The sequence below is a fragment of the Ascaphus truei genome, chromosome 3 (assembly GCF_040206685.1).
Source record: "Ascaphus truei isolate aAscTru1 chromosome 3, aAscTru1.hap1, whole genome shotgun sequence".
NCBI classification, from domain to species: Eukaryota; Metazoa; Chordata; class Amphibia; order Anura; family Ascaphidae; genus Ascaphus; species Ascaphus truei.
Window position 1 is genome coordinate 360,237,463 of NC_134485.1, and position 18,802 is coordinate 360,256,264.

Here is an 18,802-nt window from a genome sequence, read left to right on the forward strand (position 1 = left end):
ATACTGTAGCATAGTAAATAAAGTATAACATAAAGAACTTCCATAGCTACAGTAGATGATTTTGTAATCACCAACAAGATTGCAAGACTTCACTAAGATTGGCCTATTCATTTGAAGTGATTCATTTTTATGAATCAGAACATTATTAGTTAAAGAATGAGACACTTTTGGTAACCCTAGTAATGGGAGAGAAGGTTGTTCTCTATACTGGGGGAAGGAACACAAATTGGACAGTCCTCAATAGAGGAAATCCCAGGGGTGGCAATTAAAGGAGATGTAATAATGATTGGAGACTTTAATATTATGAGCACTGGAGTGAGTGCATTGCAGATCCAGTCAAAAGCAGGGTCATCATAAATACCTCGCAGGTTGCATCTCTCAAGCAATTGGAGAGGGAGCCCACTCCAAAAAAATAGAGGGTTTAAAGTCTCAAGTTACTTATTACCACCCCAAACACTCCTTTAAAAAAAAACACCTTAACCCTCTCTTTCTTATCTCCTCTTTCTCCTTCTCCTCTGTCCACCTTCTCTCTCTCTCTTACTCCCTCTCTCTATACCCCTCTGTTTCCCCCAACTCTCTCTCTCACTAGCACTCTCCCCTTTTCCAGCAAAAGCCATATTTCAGTCTTGATAAAAGTAACGCTACCTATTGGTAAGATGTTTAATGCTAGATGTTATTAGATGCCAACACAAGGCAGTGCTAATTAAGGATGGTATGAAGCCTATACTAATGAAATATACAATGACAATTGTTTTAGCATAGCATTTGCTTTGTGGATATCTGTTAACCTCATGGGAAATAATATGCGTTAATGATTTTTATGTCAAGACCAAAGTGCCCCAATATGTACAGTTTGGAGGATAAACAGAAGAGGGGGGTATGATTGAAACTTAAAACAAAATAAAGGATTTAAACAAGTTGCTGGAGATAAGTATAAGTCATAGAAAGAGAAATGATAGAACAGGAGGGCATGAAGGTCTGTCGCTTGAGGTGGTAGACTAAGGGAAAAAGTGATGTGATACTTTGTCAAAGAAAAGGTGGTGACTTTATGGAATGGCATCCCAGCAGAGGTGGTGGAGGCTTGCATACAGTAGTAAAGAAATTCAGAAATGCCGGGTATAAACCTAATGCTATTCTAAATATAGAAGAAAGCCATGGATCAAACAAGGTCTGATGTTCTTAAACAGACAGGGAAATGGGCAGATTAGATTGACCAGGTGGTTCTTTTCTGCCATCAAATTATATGTTTCTATGAAGTAACTTCTAAAAAAAAATGCTTTTATGTATCTGTCATCTATTTAAAATATTGAATTTATGTGTCAGGAGATGGAATTGGTTATGTGAAATTTGAAATGTTATGATTTATATTTTGAGATTTTGTCATACATAATTTAGCTCAGAACAATGCTATACTATTTTAACATTACAACTTTTCATTTCACTTCTGCATATAGGACCATGCAGACATTGAATGGAAGTTTGCAAGAACAAAACTCTGGATGAGTTACTTTGAAGAAGGGGGGACACTTCCCACTCCCTTCAACATAATTCCAAGCCCCAAATCGTTGTGGTATCTATTTAAATGGATAAGGAAACAAGTATGTAAGAAGAAAATGCGAAGAAAACCTGAAAGTTTTGGAGCAATAGGGGTAAGAAGCAAAAACTAAATTAATATTGCATATTTAATTATGCTCTACAGTATGTATGGATATCAACCATTCTAAAATTCATAAATGTTCATCAATTTGTTTTACTTGAAATATAGTAAAACTTCACAATTACTTGCAATTTTGTCATTGCTACAGTATACTTATTTATTGATAAAATGTTTGACCAGGAAGTAATACATTGTGAGTTACCACTCGTTTTCAAGTATGGCCTGGGCATAGAGTTAAGATGACAGACAATACATGGTTACAAATACAGTTACATAAGTGAACAGGGTATACATTATATACAAAACATAGCATGCACAGTTACAGATAATATATATTATAGGCGTATGTAACAGTTACAGACCAGATTAAAATGTGAGACAGTTTTAGTTTTGAACTTAAGACTGGTTGTGGCTGTGAGAGTCTCCGGTAGATTGTTCCATTTTGGGGTGCACGGTAAGAGAAGGAGCAGCCGGATACTTTGCTGAACCTTGGGACCATGAACAGTCTTTTGGTGTCAGATATCAGATGATAAGTGGATCTCCTCTTTTTCTTTGACAGCTTTTGAATGCATGTATCCCTAAAACATAGTAGTTTTGCCTTTACAAGTAACGTACAAAATGTACAGATGTAGCAGATTTTATTGAACTCGTTATTGTGTTATCTTGCATTGCTGCAGTTGCGAGTTTTACCGGGCGATTTGTGCTATTGAGTAATTTGCAATACAACTTAATTTAGCCGCCAGTTGCTAAATTGCACGATTTGCTAACCACAAAGTGGCAATTTGTGTCTTTATGTGCAATAATGGGTGCAACAACATCTGCTACATATGTACTGTAACTGTTCTCCTATTTTCTTTACAGCATAATACTATAATGTCAATACTACAATTACTTGCTTTTATACTTTTCTATTTATAAAGGGTAATAAAACCGCTCATCCATGTATATATGTATATGTATATAGGGAAAGGCAATAGGTGCTCAAAAGGAAAATGTGACTTATATCGCAGAGTAGATCCCAAGAGGTTCAAAAAAGACTCCCTCATATATCGAGCACTCAATGTTGGGGTGCAGTAGTAAGACTCACAGTGGTCTATCGGTTAAATACCGTTGATAGGGCAAAATAGGCCCATCATGGCCGGAAAGAGCTAGGAAAATAATAAAGTTTTATTCAAATAATTCCTGATAGTCAAGTTAAAAACACATATAAAACATTCAAACATTAAAAAAAAACCATTGTGAAGTGGTAAGGTAAGCAATACATCAATTAATATCACTATAGTATATAGGGTTAATTGCTATCCTCAGACGTCTAATTGCAGAATATAAATATTCCAGGACAAGCAGGTAAGTATCCCTTTAAGCCTTTAAAATGGAAAATCACGATGGATGTAATTTAAGGCAAGGTGGTATCAGAGATATAATTCGTAAACCTCTGTTACCAGGTGTATATTCCAGCTCAGGAATAGTATACAATCTACCACACAATCTATCATACAATACAACGTGTGTAAAGGGCTCCGCTCTAAAGGAGAGATAGTGTATATTATGCTCTATGATCTCAAAATGCCGCTAGTATAGCATGTATGCTGCGTAGCCATCCAAAAGAGCAGGACGCCCCCACCACGGGCAAAGAATAAACAACTTAGTATCACATTCAATCTGTATCCGTCATGAATACAAGCCTGGCTGGAATCTCTCTGCTGCTGTCTCTACACGCAGACGCTGCTCTTCAGATGACGTCGTCTATGACGTCATCACATTCCGACGACCGTTTCGCGTAGACTGACACGCTTCTTCAAGGGGAGGAGTGTATTTCCTAGCTATGCCGGATGGTATTTATAGGAGAAAGGTCCCGCCCCCTATGAGTCACGGTGGCGTGGTTAATGCCCGAGATCCGATCGGGTCAGGGTAATTAAGTATACTTCGCCATTGTGTTATGATTAGAGTAGATGAGAGATGAATGTTTTATATGTGTTTTTAACTTGACTATCTGGAATTATTTGAATAAAACTTTATTATTTTCCTAGCTCTTTCCGGCCATAATGGGCCTATTTTGCCCTATCACTGGTATTTAACCGATAGACCACTGTGAGTCTTACTACTGCACCCCAACATTGAGTGCTCGATATATGAGGGAGTCTTTTTTGATCCTCTTGGGATCTACTCTGCGATATAATATTATACTTTTCTGCAATGTTATGCCTGTTATTAACATAATTTCACGAAATCGCTAATTCAGTTTTATTGTCTGTTAAATTTTTGAAAGAATTGTATGAAATGCAGAGATAGGAAACATACCTGAACTATATATATCAGCCTTCAGGGTAACAATTTGTTAGAACTTCTAGCTTCATTGTTGGAGAAAAAAAAAGTTCCCAAAGGCAAACTCTCTCTTGTTTTTTTTAGATGTGCTCCCTTTCTCAGAATGCTTGATACTAAAGGATGCAAGTATGATTTGTTAACGAAACCATACACTGCATTTATGAGAAATTGTCTTTCAAATTATTACCTTTTTCATGTTACAATGATAGAAATTGGGAAAATAATGCATGCTCTAATAACCCATATGGGAAGATTTGATTATCTTTTTCTTTCTGTGTCAATACTGTAATGAATTTGCTGATACATGGGAATCAGGCCCTTTTTGAAATGTCGTTATTGCTAAATATATTGTATGTTTTTAATAAAAATGACATACACCAATCGCTAAATTAAATGTTACCCTCCTATGCATCTCCTATGTGCCCAAAATGAACCCGTGCTGCTCCACATCAAATTCTGACAAGACTGGGCTCAAGGTCAGGGCTTTATTTTGGGAGCCCTGCTGCTCATTTTGTCAGCCCTGCTGCTCATTTTGTCACATCCATTCTCCAGCTCCCCACAGCCTCGTGCTTTGTCACTTAGAATCTAGTTGATGTCTTTCTCCATTTTCTTCTTATTGTTTCTTTTTTGTGTTGTCTTTAATTTCATTTTTGGTTTATTTTATACTTATTAGCTTTCATTTGTTTTCATGTCATTTTGTGTTTAATATTATTTCTGTTTACACACTAACCATTTGAAACCAGGTGTGACATCACACATTCTTACTATGCCAGTTGATACCATACAAAACATAGTTATATCGTAGATGAGGTTGAAAAAAGACATCCATTAAGTTCAACCTATGCTAAATTTAGACGACAGATACTTTATCCTATATCCATATTTGCAGTATTTTGATCCAGAGGAAGGCGAACAGAAAACCCCAGAGAAATATCATCCAATGATCTCTTCTAAGTGAAAAAAATCCCTTCCCGACTCCAAGAACTGACATTCAGATTACTCCCTGGATCAACATCCTTCCCATGTATACTTATTTGATATATCCCTGTATACCTTTCCTTTCTAAAAAGATGTCCAAACTTTTTTTTTTTTTTAATCTATTGTATCTGCAATCACAGTCTCCATAGGTAATGAATTCCACATTTTAACTGCCCTTACTGTATTCTGTATAAACCATTCTTTTGTTGCTAGTGAAATCTCCTTTCCTCCAACCTTAAGGGATAACCTTGTGTCCTTTGTACTGCCCTTGGGTTGAATTGTTATTTTGAAAGCTCCTTGTACTGTCCCCGAATATATTTGTATATAGTTATCATATCCCCTCTTAGATGTCTCTTTTCTAATGGAAATAAATCTAATTTAGATAGCATCTCCTCATAAATTAGATTGTTCATCCCCTTTATTAATTTGGTGGTTCTTTATTGCACTTTCTTTAGTTCCATAATGTATTTCTAAGGAGTGGTGCCCAAAATTGTTTTCCAAATTCAAGGTGTGGTCTTACTAATGCTTTATAAAGGTGCATCATTATGTTTACTTCCCTTCCATCCATTGCACTTTTAGTGCAAGATAAGATCTTGTTTGCCTAAGCAGCTACTGCATGACTTTGGGAACTATTGCTATGCCTGCTGTCTACAAGCACTCCTAAAGCCTTCTCCATCAAGGATTCCCTTAATTTATCCCCATTTAATTTGTTAGTTGTCTGTTTTTATTCTTGCATCCCAAATGCATAACCTTACATTTATCTGTATTAAACCTAATTTACCTGCCCAAGTCTCCAGTCTCCAAGTTACTCTGGAGAGAAATTACATTCTGCTCTGATTCTACTACAGTACCTTACACTATTTGGTATCATCAGCAAAGATGGAGACTTTGCTCTCTATGCCAACCTCAAGGTCATTAATAAACAAGTTAAAATTCAGGGGTCCCAGTACCGATCCCTGAGGTACTCCACTCAAAACTTTAGCCCAACCTGAAAAAGTTAAATTTATGCCAACTCTCCTCCAACCAGTATTCAATCCAGGTGCATATATTTTTACTCAATCCAATTTGATTTATTTTGTATACCATCCTCCTGTGTGGAGCCATATCAAAAGCCTTTTCAAAATCTAAGTAGACCACATCAACTGCATTACCCTGGTCTAAATTCCTACTTACCTCCTCAAAGAAACAAATAATGTTTGTTAAAGCAATGTTTTTCACACCATTTGTACTCACTACAGTACAGTAACATTTACAAAAGGATACAGTAGTTTGTACTTGTCTGTGTATTCTTGATAACGGTTCTGTCAGGGACTGAAACTTTGACAATACCTTTCTCCATTTGCATCTATGTTGTTGGAGCACCTTTCATCTTATTTTCTCTGTACTTTAGAGATGTATTCTGCTGCTGGCAGTGTTTCCCAACAAAGTACAGTATGCATATTACCGATATGAATGCATTTGATTTTTTTTGTCCGGCTTAGAGGTTAAACATTTTAGCAGGTTACATTTTTTTACTTCAAGCTATTAAAGATATTTAATTGAAAAGATTTTTTTTTCCATATTGTGCTTAAATGAGGGGAAAATGTGATTGAGGGACATTGTTGGTGTTTTACTATCTGAGCTTTAATTTTGATTCTTGGCACATACAGTAGCAGAGCTTGATATATCCATCATCCCCACAGTGGGCATCCCTAGATCTTTGAAGGTGCTAATACCTGTAGTCTTATTAGTCTGACAACAAGTAAGATATCTCATAGGCTGTGATACATTAATATGGACCAACATATCAATCGTATAAAGTTTTCCTGAGCATACAATAAGTTTCAAGACTGCAGAAGTCTCGTCATCAGATGTGATTGAATTATCCTAATCATGCAATACTATTATGATATTCCCAGCTTAACTCAAAGTCATCATGAGATATTGATTATGTTGTTATTATTATTTATTTTTTTAAACTCTGTGCCTTGTACATTCTTGTTCTCAATTATTTTTCTCAGTAGTACTGCATTTTGGAGATAGAGTTAGATTTGACTAAGATTATCATGATTAAATGTAGTTACCCTGCCAGTACTATTGTTTTTACTTTTTTTGGTGCTTACTTTTGTAACATTTTAATACAGTAATTTCCACTTGTTTTCCTTTTTCCTCTAACATTTTAATACAGTAAACTGTATTCATCAATGGTATCAATTATTTCCTGAATAATTGAAATCCAATTTACTTTCCCCTGCTGCAGTACATTTGCTACAAGTATATTTGTTTTTATGTACTAGTATAATATGATAAGGAAAGCATCATTTTTTTAACATAAACATATTTGGTCAAATAATTTGATCCATATTTGTATATTTGTTTTATTATTAGAGACGAGCCGCTGACAATTTAAGAAGACATAATCAGTATCAGGTAAATTGTTTTTGCTATATGTTTAATTAAATTGTTATATATTTTAAGAAAACCACCAAACTAATGAGTAGAGATGTGCAAGCTTTGTGTCCAAATTACCGACCCATGCAAAATGTACCTTTAAAAAAAAAAAAAGTCCATAAGCAGGTATACAAATACTTTAAAAGTCTCCACAGCCTGAAATATGGCTTTGCAGAATAGTAAGATATATGGAGAGATGCCTGTCAGCATGCCAGAGTTACCTTAGAAACAAGCTACAGTAATGTAAAAAGCTAATATGCTTATTTCCAAGGTTTCTCGGGTGTGTTCACAGGTATCTCTTCATATGAAATATAAATGACTCTTTTTGGAGATATATGAGATAATGCGTAATCTACTAACTACTGTGGATCTCTTTCTCAGTTTCATCTTTATTTTAGGGTAGATCCCGTTCTGACCAAATTTGACAATTTCAATTAAAAATGTCACATTTCAGTTGAAATTGTCACATTTGACCCAAACATTTTTTGCTAAAAAGATCTAGTAAATATTTTGCTCATTTTCAAACATTTTTTTAAAACTAAATTTGTGCTAGCTCACACATTTCTACTTACTATTTTTTACATAGTTAAAGACAATTTGTCTTGATTATTTTTTAATTATTTGTACTTCTTATTTTCTATTATTGTCTTAAAAAAAAAATATGGATAAATTAAATGTCCTAGATTGTGCCAGAGTAGAACAAGCTCTGAAAATGTGTGAGTGAATTATGATGGTTGCAAATGTTGCTAATAAAAAAAAATGATAAATACCTTTGTAAATATTCAGTTTAAAAAATATGTAGTGTGTGAAATAGAAGGTTTATTTTTTTCTTCTGTTTTTGTAGGAAGTTATGAAGAATCTGGTTAAGAGATATGTTGCAGCAATGATCAGGGATGCCAAGACAGAAGAGGGATTAACAGAAGAGAATTTCAAAGTATGTTGCTTAATAATATTTTTATCTTTCTTTATGTTAATGATCTAGAAACTGTGTTTCACAAGTACCGCGTGTATCCTTACCTTACATGATTGCTGATATGGCTATGTGAGCAGGTAATTTGCCACCAGTGACAGTACCTCACGGTCTGAAAAGGTGTACTGCATAGTTGTCATTCACACCTTCATCGAACCACTTATACAGTACAGAGGTATATGGGGCCTATTCTCATAGCTGTGAGAAGTGCATATCCGTGGAGATAGAGCCCTTTTCACTCAGATATGCAGGTCACCATATTCTAAAAGCTCTTCTCGCATGTTCAAACTGTGACAGAAAGGCTTTTTTATATTCCATTTCATTGCAAGTCCGCAAATTCAAGCGATATGACCAAAATGTCTCAATCTTGCAAATGTTGCCAATTCACTGGTATTCTAGTACCTACGTTAAGTCCAAAATGCAAAATCAGGTGAAAATACTTACAAATGGGATAGAATTGCACAAAATCTTAAATGGAGTACCAAGAATAGACAGGGGACAGTTATTCACACATTCACACTACACATGGTCCAGGGGACACATACTAAAACTCTCATCTGCCATACTGTATATAAAACTAAGAAAAGGAAGCAATTTGTTCAGTGCACAATCTACCTCTGGAAACGAACTGTCACGACAGCAAATTGCATTAATAACTTTAAAAGAGGGTCAGATCTTTTAATGGAAAGGAAATCCATAAATGGATGCTAGCAGCATGAACTGATCTGGATGCAGTGAGTGACTTATGCGCTCACCCAGAAGCTTTCAGACCATTTGGTCTGACTATGAATTGCCAGTTCTTATTTGCTAAATGATGATACAAATGAGTAAACTATGAACTTCAAATTTATGCAACGATACATTGAAAATATTTAGGAAGAAACTGTGTTAAATTTGAAGTTGCTTTCTATTTAGAAGAAAACACAGCTACAGTATTATAAAGAAAATGTGTTTTCAATTCAGAACAAGGATCAGTGCAATTGTTAGGATTTGGTAAGGGATAAAGAAGACCTCAGTGGATTGAGCTAAATGACCCATACATGTGTTATGATTCACTTGTTATTATAACAAACAGCCTGAAGAAATGCCTTTCCCTGCCTTTTAAAGTTTTATGTGTTCAGATTAGGCTATTTCATATCTATAAACACTATGGGGCCCATGCTATAAGCGTTCATAAAAAAAAATCGCCTGGCCATTTAAATCGCCTGTTTTTTGAGCGTAGATATCGATTACCTGTGATAGCAAAATTCCCAAAATGGGCGAGTAGCCGGCGACGTGAAGATCGAATCTCTGAAAAGGGCTTACCCGGCGATTTCTTTCAGCAGCAGAGAGAGATGCACAGAGACCTGCCTCGCCCTGCGCAAATCTCGCCCCAAATTAATGTTTTTAATATAAATTGTTTTACTTGTGTAGATGAGCAGGGGGTCTCGAACAGAACCATGATGATTTCAGGTCCAGGGACCCCCTGCTTCCCGACACATAGGCCCCTTTATGTGGTGTCGGTATCTCCTCTGCATTCTATTCCCACTGTCACATGACGTGGGACATTTAAATGCATAGGAGATATCGGCACCCCATAACGGGGTCTATATCTCGGGAAGCAGGGGGTCCCCATACCTCAAATCAATGTGGTTCTGCTGCGGAGACACCCTGCTCATACACTTGTATTAAATGTATATTAAAGCAGCTGCTACCCACAATAAACATAAAAAACAGAACACTAATACTCACCTCTACTACCCCCCTCTTCTACCCCCACATGATTGATACCAGAGGTGTTGGGAGGTCCTCTGGTGGTCCCTGCGGGTGTCCGGGGGTCCTCAGGTGGTGTCCGGGGGTGTCTGTGAGCCCTCGGGTGGTCCCCGCAGGTGTCGGGGGTCCTCAGGTTGTGTCTGTGGGCCCTCGGGTAGTCCCTGCGGGTGTCCAGGGGTCCTCAGGTTGTCCCCGCGGGTCTCTGTGGGCCCCGCGGGTGGTCCTTGTGGATCCCCGCTAGCCTGTGGTACCAATCCTGTGGCAAATTTTTTTTTGTAACACATTGAAATAAATACACCCCCTCCGCCCCCCCCCCCCCCCCCCCCCAACACATATAGTATTGTAATGGACAAAATAAATATTATCCAGATATGGATAATAGCTCATTTACCCATTATAAAATCAAATATTAGTCAGCCAGCTTAAATAAAATAAATACAACTTTCTACTTACCCCTGCCGTCATGAAGTGTCCTCATCAGCATACTGCAGATCCATGTCCTCCGTTGCCAGAAAGAATACATGAAAAAATACAATCTAATGGCCCCTAACCCATTAATCACCTTAGTGGTTAATAACCGCTATAGTAATTAAGGGGTTAACCCACCCTCCCGCTGCCCACCTAGGAGGCCTAACCACCCACCCCTGGCCCACTATACCCACCCTCTACCCGTTGATTGGCATAGTGGTACATCATACCCATATAATATGGGCATTATAAGCCATTATAGCAGTCAATGGTTGCCCTAATAAAAAAGCATGAAGGCCAAAAATACACAATAATAAAAGATATACACAAGTATCTAAACACCTCAACTCAAGTAATAAAAGCACTAGCCACCAAATAAATAAATCAAAGCACTAGTCAACCAATTTGATAAATAAAAGCACTAGCCAAACAATTTAATAAATAAAAGCACTAGCCAAACAATTTAATAAATAAAAGCACTAGCCAACCAATCAATTTAATAATTAAAAGCACTAACCAACAAAACAAATAATTTAAAATGTTAACCAATCCTAAAATGTATATAAAACAGATGAATCACACTCCATAACTGTTGCGTCCAAATGTAAATAGGGTGAGCTTGTGCAAGGAGGTAAACAATATAACATACAGAGAGAATCCAAAAAGAAGGGCTCAAAGAACCCCACTAAACTGCACGCATAGCATTTATTCTGGACCCTCCTGAGGTCAAACGACCAGATGAATTGGAGATAGGAAAGAGTGAACAAAAAAAGTTTTATTACATCAAATTATTCACACTAAATAGTTAAAAGTTTTTTGGGTTATCTCTGTATGTCAATCCTAAAATGTACTAAGAACAAGCCATCCAAATTCCAAACAACTGAATCCAAACAATAAAACAAATAGAAACAATTACAATCAATTCAAAACAAGTATTTGCCAAAAAAATGCATTGGCTTTCACTGTATTTATCAGTACACTTAATACAGTATCAGTCATTGGGCAATCACAAACATAAAAATAAATAAATCCAATGAAAAAACTTGAAATAAAGAATATTTACATACTGTACATTCAATATTCTACTTACCTATAGAAGTCTTGTTGGGTACTGGTTTAAATTGATGAATTGTTTTGTTGGCTAGTGTTTAAAATTAATTAATTGTTTTGTTGGTTAGTGCTTTTATTTATTAAATTGATTGGTTGGCTCGTGCTTTTATTTATTTAATTGATTGGCTAGTGCTTTTATTTCTTGAATTGGGGTGTTTAGGTGCTTGTGTATATCTTTTTTTATTGTGTATTTTTGGCCTTCATGCTTTTGTATTAGGGTGACCATTGACGGCTATAGTGGCTTATCATGAACATATTATATGGGTATGATGTACCACTATGCCAATCAACAGGTAGAGGGTGTGTATAGTGGGCACCGGGGTGGGTTGTTAGGCCTCCCGGGTGTGTAGCGGGGGAGGGTGGGTTAACACTTTAATTACTATAGCGTTTAGGTTAATTACCATAGCGGTTAATAACGGCTAAGGTGATTAAGGGGTTAGGGGCCATTAGATTGTATTTTTTCTTGTATTCTTTCTGGCAATGGAGAACATGGCACATAGTAATATGAAAAATATCAGGGCAGTCATGCAATATCCACAAATTCAATAAAGAAAAATTGGTTACCCTGGTGATCAGGAACTAGAAAAAGGCTTTATTTAAACATAGGTAGATAGTGTTCAATAGGGAACTGTTCCCTATATAAGAAGATTTTATTTACCTCCACTACCCCATACTCAGTCCCACTAACAGAGCTGCACAATATTGATGGGATTCCTTTCAAGTCCTTACATGGAGCCCAGCCGCAGTTCCTTAGCCTCCAGGACAGGGATTTCTCCCAAAGGACCACACATTATTTCTCTCCCCAATCCACATACTATTAGCTAAGCTTTAAACAACGCACCCCAGAACGCATGTAACGCCTTTCTACAATGGAGGACATGGACCTGGAGTGTGCTGATGAGGACGCCCTTCATGATGGCAGGGGTAAGTAGCAAATTGTATTTACTTTATTTATTCTGGCTGGCTAATGTTTAATGTTATAACAGGCAAATCAGCTATTATCCATATCTGGATAGTATTTATTTTGCCCACTACAGTACTGTATGTGTTGGGGGAAGGGGGGTGTATTTATTTCAATGTATTGCAAAAAAAAATTGGCAACAGGATTGATACCGCAGGCCAGCGGGACCACCTGAGGACCCCCAGACACCTGCAGGGATACCCTGAGGACCCCCAGACACCTGCGGGGACCACCTGAGATTCCCCATTCACCTGTGGGGAACTTTCGAGGGCCCACTGACATCCATGAGGACCACCAGAGGGCCTAAAGACACCCGCAGGGACCACCTTAGGACCCCCGCAGCCTCTGGTATCAATCATGTCGGGTAGAGGAGGTGGATATTAATGTTTATTGTGGGTAGTGGGTTGGGTGAAAGGGGTATTTGGCCCTTGGTTGGTAGCGGGAGGGGTTAACCCCTTCATTGCCTTAGCAGTTAGCCACTAAGGTAATGAAGTTGACTGTAAATGCATTTTTATTGAATGGGAATCATGCCGGGGGTCTCAAGTGCTGATATTAATTAATATCAGCTCCAGAGACCCCCGGCATCAATCTGATGCAGAAAAAAAGCATTTTTTTTTCTATGTCCGGTCTCGCCATCTCTCAGCATCTTCTCACCAGCTTCACGCCAACTTTTCTTGGTGTGTGGATTTTGGGATCAACTCGCCATTCTAGAGCCACGATAGGCCTTGTTAACCTAATCGCGGCTACTAGAATTGCACGAGTTTCAGAACCTGCAGATAAGTGGCTCACCCGGCGATTTTTTTATGATGGATGAAAATTTTGGCAATTCATGCCTTTATCGCCCACTTATCGAGGCCAATAAGTGCTCAATAAGTGGCTTATTGATGCTTATAGCATAGGCCCCTAGGTAATTTTGAATTCTTCTTTTATTAAAATAAATACATCCAGGATGACAAAAAAGCAACGGAATATAACATATAGGATAAGATGTACAGTAATTTAATGAAAATGCTTTCACATTTAACATTGTTCATGTTAAAGAGTTATCTCTAGCTATTTTTATTAGTTTGCAGTGGATATTTTTTCAGACCTAAGTTTAAAATAGCAATTTTCACACCAAAAATGTGCTTTGCCACTTGACTTGATAATGAAAGAGCAACATTAACAACTTGATATTTTTGTAACATGCCGCAGCCCATCACAGTTGAAAAAGTAAAATGTAATTAGCATATTATTTTTTACTGCTCTTGAATAGAAAGTCAGCAATTTCCTTACTTAAGTAATAATTTGCAAAGTCCAGAATCATGTATACTGTAATCTTCAGTATTGTCGCGTATTAGGCCAGTACCACTGCCTGCTTGTGAATTCCATGTGGCCAGTCAAATTGCCCATGATGATTAATCTGTTTTTGAATGGGACTCCTGTTGTGTTAATCCTACCAGACCGCATCAGTCTGGAAGAGCAGCGCATCAGTCTGGAAGAGCAGCGCAGTGAGGGCAGACAAAAGCAGCTCCTCTCCCTGAGTATCTCTAACAGGCGATCGTGCTTCTTTTATTTTATTTTATTACATAGTATAAAAGCAGGGGGTCTCCCTAGCTGAACTACATTTTTCAGGTCCTGGGACCCCCTGCTTCCCATGATTCTGGCACCGGTATGGAGTGCTGGTATGTGCGGCAAGTTCAAATGTCCTGGACACATGTCGCGGAAGGATAAAACCAAATGGCTAACAGCCCATTTTGCCCATGTGTGTAACCAATAGAAAATACATAATACAATTGCATTTATGTTTCAATGCCATACAGTACATTAACAATATGTAATAAACCCATTGATTGCCACTGGTTATATACCTTCAACAGGGGCACAGATAACCACATTGGCAATCAATGGGCACCCTACTAAACACCTCCTCTACCACCAACAAACCCCTCCACCCCCAACACATACAATAATGGGCAAAAGCCCTATTATCCAGACTGGGATATTAGCGCATTTGCCCATTACAAACTAAAATATTAGCCAACAAACTGATAGTAAATACAAGTTGTACTTACCCCTGCGAGGATGAAAGACATCTTCATATTCATCCTTTTCATTCTCATGGTCCTCTTCCATGGCACAAAAAGTAAAATAAAAAAACTAGCTTCTGACCTGTAACTCCTTCATCACCTTAGCAGTTATTAACCACTCCCACCCACCCTCGTGCTACACACCCGGGTGGCCTAACATACTTCTCTGGAGCAACTGCCCCCATTTCCCACCCCCTCCATCACCACAATAGGGATAATATTGCTTTTGCCCATTTGTGTTGAAATAAAAATATATACACAATAAAATACAATTGACAATACATTACAATACACAGTAGGCAATAAATCCATTAATTGCCAATGTGATTATCTATACCCTCCATAGATAAACACATTGGCAATGAATGAGCAACATTAAAAAAAACATTTAAATAATAAAATGCAGTACAACGGAATAAAAACAAACATTACCCCAAAAAGCATTGATTGTCACTGTGGTTATCTATAGCCTCAAAGTGTAACACATTGCCAATCAATGAGCATCCCCCCAAAAAACAATTAAATAAAATACAATACAAGTGTTTCTTACCTTTTTCCGGGATGAAGGCTTTCTTCCTCCTCATCCAACTGCAGCACCAACAACTCTTGAACCATGAAGCAATGATCCTCATCAGCATGATGCGCAGAAGCCCACGATCCTCCATTGCTTGAAGTGGAGTCCTTGTGAGCAGACCTTCTTATCTTCTTTGTTTTCTTCTTATCTTCATCCTTGTCTTCTTTCTTCTCTTGAATAGGTCCAGAAGGAGATGTTGCCATGCTGCCTTCTCCTTGTCAAATGAGACGTGACAGGCCTTATATAAGGCACGTAATGTCACATTTGACTGACAAATGGTACATGCACCAATCAGATTATTGGATGTGCCATGTGTCCAAGCATCAGGTTTAGTAGAGAATTACTTCCCTACCAATTTGATGGAATCACATGGTACACACACCAATCAAATTGTTAGATGTGCCATGTGATGCTTTTTCTTTTTTGTAGGGATGTGACGTCACCTTAAAGGGAGGGAGGTATACGGTATCTGATTGGATAGCCTCCCATCCATCTTGCATGTTTGCCTCAACATATAAGCATGGATGTGCAGGTGACCAGGAAATTTTTAGAAGACTCTCCAACAGATGAATATGGTTGAACATTTTCTACAACTTATTGCAAAAGACATATGCCAAATTGAAAAATCGTCAACTGCCAGTGGCTTTTATTTTCTACAACAACAGACCGGATATTTTGTTTCTGTTGCAATCTCGTTGGCAACCGCATCACTTTTGAATCCAATGTTTTTTGTGACTGGAAAAATGTAAGTGTTTGATCATGAGAAGTCAAAGGGGCATATGACATCTGCCATGCACTGGTTTGAACTCGACCAAAAACTAAAAAAAGAGTTCACGATAGACAAGCAAAACCAGAAATTTATCAACAGTGAAAAAGTTTGCTGGTTTAGTGTCTTCGAAAGACTGATAGCCTTTGTCCAGTTTCTGGCACAGCACAACATAGCTTTTCTTGGTTCAGTAGACAAACTACAGCAGCCTCACAATGGAAAATTTGGAGGGCTTGTAGAATTTCTGTAAACATTTTACTCAATTATGCAAGAACATGTAAGAAGAGTACAGTACTTGAAGATCAAATTCATGATCAGTAATTGGGAAAGCAAATTCAAAATGCACTTATCTCATTGTGGGCAGATTTAAACCAGAAAAATATTTTTTACGTGATTCCTGATTGTATAACGGATCAGAGTCGTAATGAGCAGATGATACTGATAATTCGATACATCTCAAATGGACAGTTAGGTGTTTCAGCAGGAATTCATGAGCACTTTAAACATTTTCTGGAGGTAGAAAGTACCGGCAAATACCTACTTGATGTTTTATTGCTAGATTTTAAAACATTAGACTTACAGTAGATGTTTCAGATATTCGAAGTCAATGTTACAACAACAGTGCTAACATGAACGGGCAGAAGTCACATGTATATAATAATAATTGTTTGTTCTTGTATAGTTCTATGCTAGTTTTACGTAGCGCTATACAGAGATATTTTTGCAGACACAGTCCTTCCCCATGGAGCTTACAATGTATTGTTTTTTGGTGCCTGAGGCACAGGGAGATAAAGTGACACCCAAGGTCACAAGGCGCTGACACCAGGAATTGAACTAGGTTCCCCTGCTTCAAACTCAGTGCCAGTCAGTGTCTTTACACATTGAGCTGCTCCTTCTCCCATAAACAAGTTTTTTTAGATAAATTCTAGGCATTTTTCACTCCCTGTGCCTCTCATAGTTACAACCTGCTTCTTTGTGATATAACAACAACTTGTCATCAGCAATGTCATTTTTTGGTGTAATTCAGTGCATTCATGTGCCATTTCCATCCTCAACCAAGGGTTGGATTATATTTTGCTAGTATGTTCAAAATCTCTCCATGAAACCACTCTGTGAAACCCAATGGGAGAGCAGAGTTCAAAGTGTCAAAGCAATAAGCTATCAGGCCGGTAACGACTATGATGAACTTTTTGAAGTTGCAAAGCAAACCAACAATGAGAAAGCTCAAAGTGAGGTAGAATCTTTATTCAAAGAACTTAAGAACTTCAGCTTCATCATTGCAGTTGTTTTTTGGTATGAAATGTTTTTTTCAATTTAATTATATAACCAAAGATTTACAAAGCGACTCGGCCGAATTGACAAACGATATTAACAGTATGGCGTACACTTGCAAATGGTTGGAATCTTACAGAAAATATTGTTTTCACAAAGCAATAGCTACTGCAAGAAAAATTGCTAATGCTTTCAAAATGGAACTGGTATTCAAAGTGCGCAAAATAAAGCAAATGTTTGCATACGAAGCTGAGGATGAGCAGATTATAGATGCACAGGATGCATTCCGCATCAATTATTTTAACCAGATTGTTGACACCATGATTGCCTCTATCAACAGCCGCTTTGAGCAACTAAAAATGCATCACAAATCATTTAGTTTCCAATACAGTATACAGTACATTTCACAAGTAGAAAAAGTCAGATTTACTAAAGTGCAGTATATACTTTATCTGGAAAGAATTCTAAAAAATGTTAACAAGTTTTATAAGTTATTACTTAATAAATAGTTTTTATTAAATCAGTCATTCATTACCTTGCCATGGCCCTTGGCTGCTCCTAAAATGTCTATGTTTTCACACATTTTAAATCAAATTTTTGGAAAATAAAACCAATCGAAAATGTGCTCAAAATAGTTTTCCATTGCAAGCGGTAGTTGGTGGGGTGTGGCTGCACTCTGTAACCCCTCAACTGGGTCTGGGTTTGACTTGAACTATAGCATCCATCGAGAGAGGGTCTTAGTTTTGCTGAAGCGGCCCCCCTTCGTTAGTGTTGCTTTGTCATGGTGATGACTTCAAATGACAAGGTGACGTCACATGATGACATGTTGCCATGACTCTGCGATGTAATGATGCCATGACGCTGCAGGAGCAGGGCCACTCTTCAAGGAGTACTTTGGGGGTTCCAACTGCCTGCATGCTGCCTTTGGCCCTGAAAATTCTAAGGCTGGTCCATTGCTATACTTCTCTTTTTCCCACCTCTCCCTCTACTGTATGTTGAGGTTACCTCCTCTTACTCCCACCTACAAGACTTTTCCCCTTCTGCATCCTCTCTCTGGAATTCCCTACCATATACTATCAGACTCTCCTCCAACTTTCAGACATGTAAAAACTCCCTGAAAACTCGCCTTTTCAAGAAAGCCTATATGGGCTTTCATATCCTTCATATCCATACCCTAACATCCAAATAAAAAAATAGAGCAAACTTGCACTGACCCTGTTTTATATAATTCAGATACAGGAGCTATGATTCGGCATCTACTGTATACCACTGGATGAATACAACTATAAAAAACATATTGATTCAGTCCTCAAAAAAATAAATAATAGAAAAATTTACTCACGTTTTCCTTTTGGTCTCACTAAGTTTCTTCTTTAATGTTTAAAAACAAAAAAAAGCAGCAATACAAAAAGATCAGGACACACAGGGGAAGGAATAGTCAGCAGAGACACAATGTTATACGTGTAAACT

General features: G+C 37.6%; 1 protein-coding gene across 6 annotated transcripts in view; it reads left to right on the forward strand.

Annotated features, from left to right (window-relative positions):
- TRPC4 (transient receptor potential cation channel subfamily C member 4) overlaps positions 1-18,802 on the forward strand; it is a 350,871-nt gene that overhangs the window by 316,293 nt on the left and 15,776 nt on the right. For all 6 annotated transcript variants that reach the window (XM_075592051.1, XM_075592050.1, XM_075592053.1 and 3 more), the window contains 3 exons: positions 1,455-1,649; positions 7,328-7,369; positions 8,235-8,324. In XM_075592051.1, coding sequence (XP_075448166.1) covers positions 1,455-1,649; positions 7,328-7,369; positions 8,235-8,324 — 327 coding nt within the window. The remainder of the gene's footprint in view (positions 1-1,454; positions 1,650-7,327; positions 7,370-8,234; positions 8,325-18,802) is intronic.